Here is a 16,132-nt window from a genome sequence, read left to right as displayed (position 1 = left end):
CTCCTTTGATGCGTCCGTGAAAAGCAACATCTCCAGAGGAGCAGACGCGAACGGCACCCCTCGTAGGGTGACTCCAGCCACCAGCATGTTTCTGGTGGCTGGAGTCATCATGCGTAAGGACTGAGGCGGGTTTCCCGGTGACCAGAGGTCCTTCAGATTCCACTGGACCGGCCTCAGCTTCAGCCTCCCCTGAGGAACTAGCTTCTATAGCGAGACCAGGTGGCCCACGAGTCTCTGCCAATCCTTGGCTCTCATTGGTGCATTTGTTAGGAATGGTCGCATTACATGGTCCAGATTGTCCAGCTTCTCTTGATAGGGGAATGCCCTTGCTACTTGGGAGTCCAGGACCATCCCTAGGTACGTCCTCCTGGTGGTAGGGAACAACTGGGACTTCTCTAGATTAATGGTAACCCCTAGTTCTCTGCAGAACTGTAACAGCTTTGCCCCCTGCTCCTTTAAGACTGTCTCTGAGGCTGACAGCAGCAACCAGTCGTCGAGATACCTGATCAGCCTGATACCCTGCTTGTGTGCCCAGGCTGATACTATGGTGAATACCCTCGTGAACACCTGAGGAGCCGTTGACAGGCCAAAGCACTGAGCTGTAGAGACTGGGTTCTCCACTTCACCCTGAGGAACTTCCAGCTGGAGGGGTGTACGGGGATCTGAAAGTAGGCGTCCTTGAGGTCCAGAGACATCATGAAATCCCCTTCCCTCAAGGCTGCCAGTACCGACTTTGGCGTGTCCATCTTGAAGGACGTCTTCTTGATGAACCTGTTCAGGGCCGAGAGGTCGATGACTGGTCTTCAACCCCCCGTAGCTTTCTCCACCAGGAAGAGCCTGCTGTAGAACCCCATGGATGATTCCCGGACGGATTGCAGTGCTCCTTTGTCCAACATGGCCGACACCTCCTCCTGCAAGGCTGTTCTCTTCATGTGATCCTTGGGGGCCAGCCACTCCGCCCGACGCTCGGGAATCAGAGGGGGAGGCTCTGTCAGGAAGGGAATCCTGTATCCCTCCCTGAGTACTGCCACAGTCCATGGGTCCACACCGTTGTCTTGCCATGCTTGCCAATGTGATTTGAGACATTTCCCCCACCTGTGGCGTGGGAAGGTGTAGGGGGCCTCTCTTCCTATCTCCTTCTGGGGAGACGGTTTGAGCGACCTCGTCTTGAGCCCGAGTATTTTTGTCTAAAGGAGGCCTGGGCTGGGGCACCACTTCTGCGGTAGGGCCGCGAGGACTGATGCCAGGAAGGGGAGTGGGCCTCCTGTCTAGCTGGTGGCGTAGGCGGGTAGGCCCCGTCCACAGATGGTCGTCCATGTGGAGGGCGTCTTGCTGCTGGCTGCCTAGGCTCAGCCGAGTCTTTCTGTTTCCCCACTCTTTCCATGGTTTATGCTACCGTCTGTAAGGGGACCAGGGTCTCACCCCACACCCGAGCATTCCTCAGGAATTTGGCCTCACATTCGGGGAGCCTACGGGGGAGCTTGTTAAGCACCGTATCTCTCCTTCTTAAGATCCAGTTTGCTGTCTGAGTCAAAGACTGGAGCATTAAGAACATGGCTTTGCCCCCCGAACGTATGAGCTCATGCAATAAAGCTTGATTCTCCGGCACCGAGAGATCGTGGGAGAGTTGAAAACCTGCTAAGGTGCATGCCCACCAGTCCAACCAGGAGGCCAAATTGATGATGTCCTGCGACTTGTCCTACATCATTGTGGCCTCCACCCGAGAAAAGACCACTGGGGCGGTAAGGATCCCGTCGTCTCCACTGCCTTGGCTCAGAGCCGCGACGGCTTCTTCCATAGTCCGAAGCCCTGCAGGCAGTCCGTCTGGCACATAAAATTTCTTTTGGGTCCTCAGTCCAGGCAGGAGCTTGAAGGACCCTTGGGTCCTGAGGGAGTTCTTATGCCCCGAGACAAACCGGTCGCTGTGGTCCATGCTCAAGGACACGTCAGGAGACACCGGTAGGGTCAAGGATGGTTTCTGCTGTACCGGGTTGTCTACCATCCTACCCAAACCCGAAAGCCAGGCCTGCTCTGAGGACGGTTTGGGCTCATCTAGCCTGTGGTGGTGCCGAATCAGTGCCAATACTTTCCTGTAAGAGGATACTTCATCAGGCGAACATTCTCCCGTATCAACTAAGCCCGCTACCACTTGATTCTCCGTGACAGCTGTATCCTCGATCACGGATGGATCCGTGGGGATGTCCATATCCCTGACATCCGGCTGGCTCGATGGAGCAGCTGCCTCCATCATGGATGGAGCCCTCGAGGAGGAGGTAGCCGTCATGGGTCTACCCCCTTCCGGAGGAATCCGTGGAGAGTGACTGCCCTGCTGTGCCAGCGGCTGCATCCAATGCTTAGATGGAGCCGGTGAGACTTTGGGTGTGGGAACAATGCTGCTGGGCTGAGGCAGCGGCTGCCTCCGCTGAACGGATGGAGCTGGTGACTTGCCGGGCAAGAGCAAAGGAAAGTTAGCGTGTGCCAATGGCTGCATCCGAAGCGTGGACGGAGCAAAAGAGACACTGGGCAAGGGCAAGGGAAAGTTAGCGTGTGCCAACGGCTGCATCCGAAGCGTGAACGGAGCAAAAGAGACACTGGGCAAGGGCACGGAAGTGGCTCCAGCAGCCGCCGAGGCAGGCACTGGAGCGGCAAGAGCCTTGTTCGACCCGTGAGGGGGAAAAACTACCATACCTACTTTTGCCCTCTTCTTTCTGGAACTCTTCTTCTTTGCAACTTTGGCCTTCTTCCTAGAGGGGCCTGAGTTGGAAGCTCGACTTCTTCCTCTTTGACTTCTTTTTCTTTTTCCTCATCTCCTGGTCACTGGAGTTTTCCGACGATGAAGAGCTGGAGGACAAGGTAACGTCCGAGGAAGACAAAGAAGAGTTGCTATCCGAGTCCTCTGAATCCTCTGCCACCAACATGGGGGTTTGCAATTGTGCTACCGGGGTGACGGGTTGCATGAAATCAGGTGGTAGCGCAACCAAAGGCGCCGGGGGCGTGAGTAGTGACCCAAGTGAGGCAAACCAGCCAGAAAACTCTTCTCCTTGCCGCATGGGAGACCTGAAGGGCGTCCTTGGTGCCGTCCACACAATGGAGTCGGGGTCTGAAGAGCATGTGGCTCGTCTTTCTCTGTCTTGATCGCCTCCTGAAACCGCTGTACCTGAAAAGCACTGCCACGATGGAGGGGAAGGAGCTGGTGTTCCTGACCTCCCCCACACTGGGTCCTCACTTGAGACGGGTCCTGCGGGCACCAGAACCTCATCTACAGAAAGCACTTCCGTCACAACGGCAGACTCCACACTCGTCTGCGGAGGCACAATGCAATTAGATGTTAAAATCAGACTAATGGGGAACAGCAATGGGCTGTTTTCCTGCAATGGACTTACCTCGTCCCCTACTCTGGGTAGGCGAAGGGGAAGGGGAACCACTCTCCGAAGGAGCTGAAGGAGACGTTAACGGCGAACCGAGACCAGACTTCCTCGGCAACTGCTTCGATGCCTTCTTCTTCTTTGTACCGAATAATGTCCCATGAAGTTCCGGCCAGGACGCACACTCTGGACACATGGAAGCAGGCGAGCACATTATGCCCCGACACATGGAGCACAAAGTGTGCGGATGGATATTCAACTTAGAGAGCCATGCCTCGCATGACTTACCGGCCTTGGGCCCGGGACAACGACGTTGGGATTCCATAAGGGAAATCACAAGCAACACAAGTAACACAAGGAAAGGATATGAACGGGAAAACACAAAGGAACACGTTGGAACTCAATGGTGGGTCGGACGGGATGTGAGAGAGCAGCGAGATGTTATCTACGCCGCGACCAGATGCTTATTGGCGACAAAGACCTAGTAGCGCACCCACGCGCGCTGACCCTGGGTCGCCTCAGGGCACGTATCCATCCGCCACGGAGGGACCAGACAAGGGAAAACGGAGATAGGGGGAACTGCGCAAAATTCTTGGTCGGTTAGGGAGGAGATCCCAGATACTCCTAAGAAAGTAGTTCGAGGTAAGTACTCTGTGTTGGAACAATTATTGTTTACATACAGTAAAAGTGTTGGGATAAGGGAAATAGTTTTATTTAATAATTTCCATAAAGAATCATAACCATACTGTTCAAAATTTTGTAACTTTTGACTTTGTCTAATATAAAATATGCTTTAATAAGTGGAGGTCATCTGATATCATAGTTATGAGATTAAAAATTTAAAGTTGCCATGAATTTAGAACCTTCCTTTAGAGATATTTTGAGGTTGTCTTAATTACTGAAATATATGGCAGTTGCTCTGTTCTAACCCCAACCACTACTAATTATTAAAATCAATAAAATTAAAATGATATTTTAATTATAAAATAAATTTTTGAATATACTTACCCGGTGAATATATAATAGCTGCAACTCTGCGGCTCGACAGAAAACACACTCAAAAAGCTCGCGAGCGATCGCTATGAAGGTTGCGGGTGTGCCCACCAGCGCCAACTGTCGGCCAGATACCACTCTTGTATGTAAACAAAACCTTCAATTCTTCTCGTCCCGCTGTGTCTCTATTGGGGAGGAAAGGAGGGTCATTTAATTTATATATTCACCGGGTAAGTATATTCAAAAATTTATTTTATAATTAAAATATCATTTTCAAATATTTAACTTAGCCGGTGAATATATAATAGCTGATTCACACCCAAGGTGGTGGGTAGAGACCAGAGTTAATTATGTTTACAGCGTATAAGCTAAGAGTTTTTTCATTTTGACAGTTATCAATATAACAAAACCAAAATAAATAGGTACCTGGTAAGGAAGTTGACTTAGACGATTACTCTGCCTTGTAAGTCTGTCTTCCTCACGGAGCCCAGCGATCCCCTTAGGATGCTGACAGACTCCCAGGAGCTGAAGTATCAAGGGCTGCAACCCATACAACAGGACCTCATCAAACCCCTAATCTGGGCGCTCTCAAGAAATGACTTTGACCACCCGCCAAATCAACCAGGATGCGAAAGGCTTCTTAGCCTTCCGAACAACCCATAAAACAATATTAAAAACATTTCAAGAGACAGATTAAAAGGATATTGGAATTAGGGAAGTGTAGTGGTTGAACCCTCACCCACTACTGCACTCGCTGCAACGAATGGACCCAGTGTGTAGCAGTCCTCGTAAAGAGTCTGGACATCTTTTAAGTAAAATGACGCGAACACTGACTTGTTTCTCCAAAAAGTCACGTCCATAATACTTTGCAGAGATTTATTTTGCTTGAAGGCCACGGAGGTTGCTATATCTCTAACTTCGTGCGTCTTAACCTTAAGCAAACATCGGTCTTTCTCATTCAAGTGAGAATGAGCTTCTCGTATTAAAAAAAATCTGATAAAATAGGACAAAGAATTCTTTGACATAGGCAATGAAGGTTTCTTAACTGAGCACCATAATGCCTCAGATTTCCCTCGTAATGACTTAGTACGAGCTAAATCGAACTTAAGAGCTCTAACAGGACATAATACTCTTTCTAGTTCGTTGCCTACGATCTCTGATAAGCAAGGAATATCAAAAGATTTAGGCCAAGGACGAGAAGGCAGTTCATTTTTGGCCAGGAAACCAAGTTGAAGTGAACAAGTGGCTTTTTTCTGTAGAAAAGCCGATGTTCTTACTGAAGGCATGAAGTTCACTGACCCTTTTAGCCGAAGCCAAGCACACTAGGAAAAGTGTCTTGAGGGTGAGATCCTTCAGGGAGGCTGAATGTAATGGCTCAAACCTGTCTGACATGAGGAACCTTAGGACCACGTCTAAGTTCCATCCAGGAGTTGCCAAACGACGTTCCTTAGAGGTCTCGAAAGACTTAAGGAGATCTTGGAGATCTTTATTGTTGGAAAGATCTAAGCCTCTATGTCGAAAGACCGAAGCCAACATGCTCCTGTAGCCCTTAATAGTAGGAGCTGAAAGGGAGCGAACCTTTCTTAGATGTAAAAGAAAATCTGCGATTTGGGCTACAGAGGTACTGGACGAGGACACAGATGCTGACTTGCACCAGTCTCGAAAGACTTCCCACTTCGACTGGTATACTCTAATGGTAGAAGCTCTCCTAGCTCTTGCAATCGCACTGACTGCCTCCTTCGAAAAGCCTCTAGCTATTGAGAGTCTTTCGAGTCTGAAGGAAGTCAGACGAAGAGCGGGGAGGCTTTGATGGACATTCTTTACGTGGGGCTGACGTAACAGATCTACCCTTAGAGGAAGACTTCTTGGAAAGTCTACTAGCCATTGAAGTACCTCGGTGAACCACTCTCTCGCGGGCCAGAGGGTAGCAACCAACGTCAACCTTGTCCCTCCGTGAGAGGCGAACTTCTGCAGTACCTTGTTGACTATCTTGAATGGTGGGAATGCATTTAAGTCCAGAAAAGACCAATCCAGTAGAAACGCGTCTATGTAGATTGCTTCTGTATCTAGGACTGGAGAGCAATAGATTGGTAACCTTTTGGTCAACGGGGAGGCAAAGAGGTCTATGGTGGGTTGACCCCAAGTAGCCCAAAGACTCTTGCCCACGTCATTGTGGAGGGTCCATTCCGTGGGTATCACCTGACCCCTCCGACTGAGACAGTCTGCCAAGACGTTCAAGTCCCCCTGGATGAATCTCGTCAACAGGGAGATGCCTCGAATTCTTGACCATAAGAGAAGGTCCCTTGCGATCTCGAGCAGCGTGAAGGAGTGTGTGCCTCCTTGCTTGGAGATGTACGCCCAAGTTGTGGTGTTGTCTGAGTTGCCTCTACCACTAAGTTTCGAAGAAGCCTTCTAATATCATCAAGGCCAAGTGGACTGCTAATAGCTCCTTGCCGTTGATGTGCATGCTCTTCTGACTTGAGGTCCACAGACCCGAGCATTTCCGACCGTCCAGGGTCGCACCCCAACCTAAACCCGACGCGTCTGAGGACAACACGTGGTTTGGGTTCTTGACTGCTAGGGATAGTCCCTCTCTCAGACTGATATTGCTGTCCCACCATTTCAGGCATGCCTTTATTGGTTCGGAGACTGGGAATGATACCGTCTCTAATGTCTTGTCCTAGTTCCAGTGAGAGGCTAGATGGAACCGGAGAGGCAGAAGGGGTAGTCTCCCTAGTGAGACAAACTGCTCCAGGGATGAGAGAGTCCCTACGAGACTGTTCCAACTCCTGACTGAATAAACGTTTTCTTTTCAGCATTAGTTGGACTTCGAGCAGGGCTTGACTGCAAATCTCCATCCCCAAAAATAGAATAATCTGGGATGGGATCAGTTGGGACTTTTAGGTTGACCACAAGTCCCAACTCCCTGGCCAGATTCAACGTCCAATGTAGATCCTGCAGACAGCGAAGGCTGGACGATGCTCTGAGAAGCCAGTCGTCCAAGTACAGGGAGGCTCGGATCCCCGATAGATGGAGGGATTTTGCCACATTCCTCATGAGCCTCGTAAACACGAGAGGCGCAGGACTGAGGCCAAAGCACAGGGCTCAAAACTGGTACCCCACATTCCTGTAAACAAACCTCAGAAACGGTTGGGAATCCGGGTGTATAGGAATGTGGAAGTATGCCTCCTGAAGGTCGAGAGAGACCATCCAGTCGCCTTCCTTAAATGCTGTCAAGACAGCCTGGTAGACTTCATCGTGAAGTTTGTCTTGACAATGAATACATTGAGCGCACTTGCCTCTTACGTACTCCTGCAGTGAACATGGCTGCCAAATCATGGAGCCATCCCTGAGGGACTTGTTCCTGCAGAGAACGTGGCTGTCAGATCATTGGAGCCATCCCTGAAAGCCTTGTTTATGCATGACATAATTGTACAGCAAAACTTCAAAGGCTCGAAAACAGCTGTGAAGTTGACCTGTAAAATCTTGGAGCGTCTCATGGCCAGGCGCCAGGGAGAGTCTATGAGGTTTGAGAAGTCTATCTGGGCAAAGGCAGGAACTCCCAAGCCGAGAACTTCTCTCGTGTTATATCAGACTCTCGCTCTATAAGTCAGTTTAAAAGAAGGGAAAGCAAAAGCTGTATCCCACAAACTCCTTCTGGTGATAAACCAGTCGCCTAGCAAACGTAAAGCTCTCTAGGAGAGCGAGAGAGCACTAGCTTATAAAACAACGGCTTCGAAGTAGCTAGGCCTAGTGTAAGCTCTGACGTTTAGGCGAACGAGGAGCAGCAGTTACAAAAAGATCTGGACAAAGATCCTTAAAAATCAGCATGATTTATTTAAAGTCCATAGAGGGCTAAGCAGCTTTAGGCTCCTCTCCGTCTGACAGAGTCCTCAAGGGAATATCAGTAGGAGGGGGAACAGCAACTTCCTCATCTGAAGGAACCTTGTCCGATAATAGCTGAGTCTCAAGCAAGGGAGAGACCTACCGTGGTGGCAATGCTTTACAAGCAGAGTCCACACGCACTGGTGCATTAGTAGCGGACCAGGACGCAACGTCATGTAACTGCTTGACAGTCTGTGAACTGTCAACAACAACAGGTGCGTGAGACCAGGACGCAACGTCATGTAACTGCTTGACAGTCTGTGAACTGTCAACAACAACAGGTGCGTGAGGACGCACAGCGTCCACTCGAGACTGCTTTGACCGCCTAGACTGAGCAGTCAAAACAACTCTAGAATGCGGAGGTTGACGCTCAGCGTCAAAACAAGTCAACTCTGATTGTTAGCGAACGTCCTGAACGTCAACAGGAGCATCAGCAAGTGGCCTAACGTCCAAATGTGGCTGAAAATCCACACGAGACCGCATCGAGTGTGGTTCTAAACAACCTGACTGACGTGACTTGGCTACGCCAACGTCAACAGGACGCACAAAGGAACGTTAGGGTGGCTGAAAGCCAGGATCTCGATGAGATAAACGGCTAGGCTCAACGGACTTATCGGCAGAATAGTCTTCCATAAGGGAGGCAAGCTTATTCTGCATGTCTTGCCGTACAACCCATTTAGGATCAACGGGAATGGTTGCGGTAAGAGACGAGGGTAACGTCTGTGACCGCAAAACCTTGCCTACAAAAAGACTCTCGGAGTCTGTGTTACGCTTTTGTTAGGCGGCGAGCAGTCTTCCGATGACTGCATAGGGTCAGAGCTGTCCTAATGGTTAAAACCAGGACGCTGGACCTGTCCTGAAAGGACTGACTTTCGCTTAAAGGGCCTCGAAACCTTGTTTCACGGTTTCTTATGCGAAAAGCCTTCGGATGACGAGGAGAAAATCGTCTCTCTCGCCTTATGGTAGGGGTGATCTTGGTAAGATACACCCGATACCATAGAGGGAACGTCTGTTCGCTGATCAAGGCCTCTCGAACCCATAAGTCGTACGACATTACTTCTCCCCTGGGCTTGGGAGCTTGCAAGAGGTCCCGGACTAGGCGAACGACAGGCACGAACAGACGAACCCTCGGTCGCAACACTGATAACACTTTGAGCAATATCACTTTATCCCTACGATTTTCTGTTTTGCACTTATTTCACTGAAATCGAATCTTTTAACAATTCCCATCAGGTATGAATAAAACTGATTTCTACCTGAAGCACGCAATTCTACCCTCATCAAAAGGTTGTAATTGCGAAATCAGTCGTATAATGCAAGCACATTAATACCAGCAAAAAACAGTAAACATATTTTAAGATAAAAAATTCAGTGGCTGGGGAAGAGACTAAACACTAGTTCATTCAAAACTACGTTTTCAATCTCTCACCGTACATTGCCTTGGGACGAGAATAAAAAACTAAAAACGTTTTATCCTTTCTCCCCTTACAGAGACTAGGGACGAGAGTAACTCGAGAACAACGTTACCCGCTTGGGACGAGATAAAGAACGGCAAGTTTTCTCTCCTCTCTCTCCCTCCGTCTCTATCTCTCTCTCTCTCTCTCTCTTGATTTCGCACCTAAGAGAAGAGCCCACTTACGTTTCGTCAAAAAAAACAGGTTACAGTATTTGACCAAAGGAAAAAACTGAAAGGTTTTTCAATTAAAAAGTTCCTTTAAAATAGAATTTAAAACATTTAAGCTTTGAAAGAGGAATGAACAAAACGTCAGAATCGATTTACTCTTTCTGCAAAGTGAAACCGTGATACTCTCTCTCTCTATCGTAACGATAGAGCGCAAACTGCGTAGCATAAATAAACTAAACGTTAGTTCAACTTTGAAACAGTACGAAGACTATTCAAAGAAAATCTTTCATAAAATATCTATTAAAAAATATTAATTTAATAAGTTTTAAATCATTAGCTCTTTAAAAGCTATTTACGATTGAAAGGGCTCAACGTTGTTTAACTTCGGTTTCCAAGTTAGGACCGCCTACTCTCAGGAAAGGTCGCATATAAACAAATCATTAAAATTTATTTTGATGTTTATTATAAATGGAAAGCTAATCGAAGTGGCCTAATAAAGGCGGTGAGATATAAAATATATAGAGGAAAATCTATAACTAATTTATAACGTGATAAGATAATTGCTAAAAGCCTAAACACACTTCCGTCTAAGGGAAGGGTCGGCCATTTAAAAGTCAAAGAAAGTCCATACTCTCTTTGTAATCAAAAATTAAATCTATCCAAAAACGAGTTCAAGATTTAAGATGAAGATAAAACACCTGCACTGCAAAAGCTCAAACCAAAATGAAGTACTTCACCAAATATGTTGAGAAAACTCCAGGTTCTACAGCGAGTATTGATACGTCTTGTCGTCAACGTCGACAGAGAAGAATTGAAGGTTTTGTTTACATACAAGAGTGGTATCTGGCCGACAGTTGGCGCTGGTGGGCACACCCGCAACCTTCATAGCGATCGCTTGCGAGTTTTTTGAGTGTGTTTTCTGTCGAGCCGCAGAGTTGCAGCTATTATATATTCACCGGCTAAGTTAAATATTTAAAAAGTAGCTTTACAGTTTACATACTTTAGATGATCCTACTCCCTACTTTGACTGCATTATCATATTTGTATAAGATAAAAAATGTTTAGTAATAGTACATAAACAAAACTTCAAATATTGAGACAAGCTCCTTACCACAAATAACTCCATCAGTAATGATTAAAAGGATGAAATAATTGTTGCCATCTTGATGACTCTGCGCAAACCTGGCCACATGGTTGATAACTGGAGCAAAGTTTGTTGGACCATACAACCCAACTGTAAATAGGACAACAACAATTTACTCTCCAAACCACAAATAATGCATAAAAAGTGTGCCAGTGAACAATTAATTTCAACAATACACTAGTGCAAAGGTTTCCAATAACATGAATCCCCATGAAAGACATTAAAGACTAAAATATTTGCAATCTTTTATGGATGAGATAAATTCAGATGAAAATTATCAGATATCTAATTTTGTTGTAAAGTACTTTGTTCTTGAATTAAGCTCTTGCAAAATAATCACAGAAGTAAATTCTATAGTGTTGTTTCTTTTAAATGAAAAAGTAAGCTAGTAAACAAATGAAAAAGTAAAATTTAACTCTAGAGCTCATATTTTCCAAAGACAAAATCAAACCCAATACGAGACAAGACATCTTTATCATAAAGAAATTACTTTACATACAAGACAATTTTTCTCAAATATTTAATCAAAATTTGACAATATTTTATTCTAAACAAAACAAGTCTTCACTTTATACTTACCAGTTTCCAAGGATCTGAAATAAGCTTGCAATATTCCTTCTATACCCTGACAGTATGGATTATCAGGGCTTCCATTTAGGAAGAATTCATGACTCAATGTCCAGTTAGGAGGTATTCTTCCACCAAAACCAAGGGCGGGAAACATTTTATCTGCAAACATAAAGACATCATTTTAGTTTTGCAATAAATCAAAAGCTAGAATTTTCATAATAAAACTTTATTTCTATTCACCTAATGTTCATATTACTTCATTGTTGTAGCTTTCTAGAGGCCTGAGCCTACTGAAAGGAAAGAAAACGTGAAGATTCTGTTTTCTGGGGTAAATATGTATACTGTACAGTATAAGAAATCTTTAACCCACGAAGGACGACCCGTCCATATAATGGATGCATTATTTGCTATCAACTTGCGAGCATCTATATTGTGGATGCATTTTTTCCGTCCTTTTTCCCTCATACGTATGACTTTATCTCCGCCTCCTATTGACGTCACAGGCTACTTTAACCAATCAGTTATAGTTTACTAAGCAAAGTTGCTAAAAATCTTATACTTTGAGGTTATACGAGTGTGCTAGAGCCATGGCGGTGAGGGTAGGTGCCGTTTTGGCTTATTAATTGAAATTTTATCTGTTGGCCCGATAAAAGATAACCTTTTTTAAGCAAAATTAAGACTTAATTTGTTTCATAATGGCTAATATCGATTATCTTAATGATTCAGAAACAAGTGCTGATGATTTGGACAGGCATAGTGAGCATGATAGTAATAATTATATTACTAATAACGATGTTTATGACAACGATCTTTACACTGAACCTGTTGCTTCATCCTGGGCACATGTTCATCCGCCTGAAGGTATTGACTGTGGGAGTTATTTTGTTTTTATCCAAAAAAAATGTTGGTCCATTTGGGATTCCTTACCGTAATTCAGTCTATTGAATACATTTCTTTATTTGTAACTGATGATATTATAGATATTCTTGTTCCTGAAACTAACACATATGCCAACAGAACTTTAGCTAGTAAGGAAGAGTGAATTAGAAACCATCCACGAAGCAAATACAGAGGCTAGAAACCAGTAATTCGCGAAAGAATGAATAAAGGTTTTAGCTCTTAGTTTGCTCATGGGATTGATAAAAGTGCAGGATATCAAAGTTTTTAGAGTATTTTTCGTTCAACTAGAATTCCCTTTTTTTTCTTTTTTTGAGAAACTATACCACGAAATGAATACCTTCTACATTAATTAGTTGCTTTCTTCATTTGAATGATAATACCTTGAATAAGCCCAGAAATGACCTACAGTATGACCCGTGGTTTCAAGTACGCCTCTTTTATTATACAGTGGTACCTCTACATACGAATTTAATCCGTTCCACAACCGACTTCAGATGTAGAAACGAATTTTCCCATAGGAATACATTGAAATAGGATTAATCCGTGGTTGAGCCCAAAAACCTATGATAACTCCTTAATAAATTACTACACATAATTACACATGATAATATGCACTCTAAATTAGATAATAGACATGTAAAAGAAAATAATTATCAAGAAATTTAAATAAGAGACGGATTTTAGCGTCACTTTACCCTAGAAAGTCCAGCGCAGGTGTTGGTCTTGCTACGTAGAGAGGAGACGAACGGGAGGCGAGGAGGTAGAGAGGTTAACTACGATAAACGTACACTACATACATACATATACCAAAGGCACGTCCCCCAATTTTGGGGGGTAGCCGACATCAACAAGAAACAAAACAAAAAGGGGACCTCTACTCTCTACGTTCCTCCAGCCTAACCAGGGACTCAGCCGAGTTCAGCTGGTACTGCTAGGGTGCCACAGCCCAACCTCCCACATTTCCACCACAGATGAAGCTTCATACTGCTGAGTCCCCTACTGCTGCTACCTCTGCGGTCATTTAAGACACCGGAGGAAGCAGCAGGGCCTACCGGAACTGCGTCACAATCGCTCGCCATTCATTCCTATTTCTAGCACGCTCTCTTGCCTCTCTCACATCTATCCTCCTATCACCCAGAGCTTTCTTCACACCATCCATCCACCGTAACTTATTCTAACTTACACTAAGTGAACTTTAACCTAACTTAGCTTATTTGTTTTTTATATTTTTATATTTCATATTTCTTTTTACATTTCCTTTTTTTCTTTTTGATGATTAATTTTAATCACTTTCACTCTACACTTGAAATTGATTGAATTTTTTTCTCTTTAATCTTTGCCGTTTTCTTTGTTTCACTTTCTTTTGCTTCACTCCTTGCCATTTTCTTTGAACCACTTCCTTCCTCTTCATCACGAGTTCGCTTCGTAGTTTTTTTAAAGAAGCTATCGATAGAAAGTTGCTTGGTACAGCTTTTCAGAATGTTTTGAAAATAAATTAGGGAAACATCATCAAACTGCGCAACTACACGACAAACCTGCAATTTCTTTGGATGGTATTTGTCGATGAAGTCGACCACGTCTTGATATTTTCCTAACACCTCTTTTATTTGAGCCGAACCTAACACATGTTCTACCTCCTCGATCCCTTCCTTGTCATCACTCATGTGCTCAGACATAGCATGGAGTTCCTTGAGCTCCTCTGTAGTAAGTTCGTCGTGATGTTCTTTTGCAAGTTCACTCACACGGACGCCACGCTCATGCTTTTCAATAATTCCTTGCTTTACTTCTAAAGAAAGCATTTCCTTATTCCTTTTCTCACCACTACCACTACCACTACCACTTGCGAAACTATGCCTTTTAGGACCCATGATTTACGTAAAATACCGTAAAAGGATGAACATAAAAAATCACGATTAAAACACAGTTAATAGCAGAACGCACAGGGCACAACCACACGAAGCCGACGAGAACAGAGGAATGTCCCAAGCCACGCTAATTGAGGGTCCCTCCGAGGTAGAAATGCTGCCTTCTATCGGCGGAAATAAAAAATACATCCAGCGCTATGAGTACCATCTACGTGCACGGGTATTCTTTACTTCGGGTGTCGAAAAAAAATTCGGGTGTAGAGTAGGAACGTGCTCGAATTGTACTTCGCGTGTCGAAAAATTTGGATACAACCGGTACGACAGAAATTTCTTACTTCGTGTGTCGAAATAAAATTCGGGTGTAGAGTCGAAAAATTGCTCGAATTTTACTTCGGATGTTGGAAAATTTGGATGTAGATACGTTCGTGTGTAGAGGTTCCACTGTATAATTTTTTTACCATGCTATTAGTGGATATATTCTGTTTTTTTAAGACTTTTTCAAAACTACATTCTTTAGAAAATTAGCACTGTTATAACAAATGCGAAGAATAGGTTTTGTAGTAATCCAGCTACATATTGACTGATTTTTTTACAACTGTGATTTCCAAAGACATCTTTTTCTATATCCAAATTAATTAACAATGTATAAAGCATTAAATGGCATATTCAAAAAGGTCATCTTCTTGCAGTTTCACTGATACCAAAAACTTATATATTGAAGTGAATCATGATATATTTAAGTTTTTTCTTTTTTCTATAAATATCAATAAACCCTCGTCATCCTTTGGTAGCACCGCCATTAGTCTTTCGTGGGTTAAAAGAAGCAATATGAACATCAGGGGAGGTTCATAGAAGTAATAAGACTCAAGCCCGCATTTTGATCAAATTGGATACTGCACTTGGACAAACTGACAAGGTTCAACATTCTGAAAAAATTAACTTCAACTTTGCTTATTGCATGATCTAAGTTGGAACTTAGGCAATCATCAAAAGAAAAATGTGAAAAGTGTAGATGATGGCTAGATTTTTTCCAGAGTGCAAATCATTCAGCCTCTACTGAACTATATTCCTACTTCTAATCAACCAAACTGTGAAACCTGTAAATGTTAACATCTGATTCCAATATCAAGCCTGACCACACAAGACTAAAGCAAATTAATCTACACACAAAGATTTCAAATGGTAATCTACAATTTGACTTGCAACAGATATCATTCAATCAAAAGTACAATACTGGTAAAGGAAAAAATCAAACCAATTTACATTCGTTTCATACCTCAGTATTACTACACTTATTATTACAATTATCAATAGGGAGCCAAAGTCTGATGTCACATTGCCACAGGCTGGTTCACAACAACTGCTTCAGGTGCTAACAGACCTAGTAATTTGTTTGAGATGGCCAAGGCGTGGTTCCTCAGGGTCCACCCGCTCCAACTCTTGGTATTCCATTATACACAAGCATGTAATGGTAGCCTCAAGTGGTGTCCTCCTCTCAACACACACTGTCAAAGTATTGAGGGATGAAGGAGGAGTTCACTATTCAGGTAGGAAGAATGGGAGATGCCAAAGCTACTCCATCAATCAGGGAACAGAAAGTTTACAGGGCCATACATTCATGTCTTGCCTGGCTACCGGGAAGACCAGAGCGATAGCCCCGGGGGGTCGTGGCACAGGGTCATGACTCGGCCACATCCAATGGCCCCGACACGATGCCGCAGCTCTTGCCACCACAGGGCCAAAAACCAAACGGGTGGCCCCCAAACCCACAGAAAGAGAGTCGGTT

At 44.5% G+C, this 16,132-nt stretch overlaps 1 protein-coding gene across 4 annotated transcripts in view; it reads right to left on the bottom strand.

The window, feature by feature from the left end:
- Positions 1 to 16,132, bottom strand: part of LOC137620664 (copine-8-like) — a 118,423-nt gene that overhangs the window by 28,195 nt on the left and 74,096 nt on the right. For all 4 annotated transcript variants that reach the window (XM_068351004.1, XM_068351002.1, XM_068351005.1 and 1 more), the window contains exons 7-8: positions 11,591 to 11,740; positions 10,979 to 11,101 (exon numbers count right to left, since the gene is read on the bottom strand). In XM_068351004.1, coding sequence (XP_068207105.1) covers positions 10,979 to 11,101; positions 11,591 to 11,740 — 273 coding nt within the window. The remainder of the gene's footprint in view (positions 1 to 10,978; positions 11,102 to 11,590; positions 11,741 to 16,132) is intronic.

The sequence above is a fragment of the Palaemon carinicauda genome, chromosome 27, assembly GCF_036898095.1.
Source record: "Palaemon carinicauda isolate YSFRI2023 chromosome 27, ASM3689809v2, whole genome shotgun sequence".
Lineage (NCBI taxonomy): Eukaryota > Metazoa > Arthropoda > Malacostraca > Decapoda > Palaemonidae > Palaemon > Palaemon carinicauda.
Note: the sequence above shows the minus strand (reverse complement) of the source record. Positions and strands in the feature narration are given on the sequence as shown.